Raw genomic sequence first — 1,038 nt, 5'->3', positions numbered from 1 at the left:
CCCCACCCGAGATTGGGTACCAAGCACCAAGTGCGATAGAAGAAGGATCGTTGAGTGCGAGAGGAAGTGACCTGAAAGATAGGATCATGGCCAAGCTTGAAACCTGAATCCCCCGTAGCCGGTTACCAAGTCTACATGAAGTACCCTCAGAAGGTCTGTTAGACTATGTTAATTCAGCACTGTGGACGATACCTACAGCCACCATTACCGAGACTAACAAGCTGATCTACACCATGGCAGCAGTGATCAGTGAGATGCTTGGCTACAGCCACAAGGGGCAGTACCCTCCATGGAGAAGGAGGCAAGAGGCTAAGATCAAGGTAGTAGGGAGGGAGGTTAGCCAACTATCGGAGCTATACAAGATCAACAGGAGTCTAAGAGCCTTCATCAGGTAACAGTAGTCCCAGTGGTAATCGGAGCACTAGGTGCGGTGACTCCCAAACTAGATGAGTGGCTCTAGAAGATCCCAGGAACAACATCGCAGATCTCTGTCCAGAAGCGCACAGTCCTAGGAACAGCTAAGATAACGCGCAGGACCCTCAAGCTCCCAGGCCTCTGGTAGAGGACCCGAGCTTGAAGGATTGACCGCCCACAGGGGCGAGTGAGGAATTTTTTTTTTTTATATACACAAATCCATTTCCAGTCAAATACAGTTGTTCGATGCATAATGACACCATGCAGTTGCTTTGTTTATGTACTCATCTTAATTGTTGTTGCTTGAATAATGTGTGATTATTTCACTTAAGCAGCTTATCTTTGAACCCCAGTATAAACTGTGTCATTTGTCTGATTGATTTGATTTAATTTGATTTCTCTTCATCAAAAACTCTTATAGCTACTCATTGCTCCTTCCTGATTCCATCACCACATGGGAGATTCAGGTTGTCACATTATCTCCATCCACAGGTAATCATAACTGTCCTTTATAAACACATCACAGATATTCAGTGTTGGGAAGGTTACTTTTAAAATGTATTCCATTACAGAATACAGAATACATGCCCCAAAATGTATTCTGTAACCTATTCCGTTACGTTA

At 44.3% G+C, this 1,038-nt stretch overlaps 1 protein-coding gene across 1 annotated transcript in view; it reads left to right on the top strand.

Moving 5' to 3' along the window:
* LOC102208804 (complement C4-B-like) overlaps positions 1 to 1,038 on the top strand; it is a 19,483-nt gene that overhangs the window by 6,629 nt on the left and 11,816 nt on the right. Inside the window, exon 16 of the mRNA XM_013912206.1 lies at positions 836 to 881. Coding sequence (XP_013767660.1) covers positions 836 to 881 — 46 coding nt within the window. The remainder of the gene's footprint in view (positions 1 to 835; positions 882 to 1,038) is intronic.

The sequence above is a fragment of the Pundamilia nyererei genome, unplaced genomic scaffold (assembly GCF_000239375.1).
Source record: "Pundamilia nyererei isolate P.nyererei 1_Seehausen unplaced genomic scaffold, PunNye1.0 scaffold00084, whole genome shotgun sequence".
Classification (NCBI taxonomy): Eukaryota; Metazoa; Chordata; class Actinopteri; order Cichliformes; family Cichlidae; genus Pundamilia; species Pundamilia nyererei.
The sequence above is the reverse complement of the archived record's forward strand: the minus strand, read 5'-3'. Positions and strand labels throughout refer to the sequence as shown.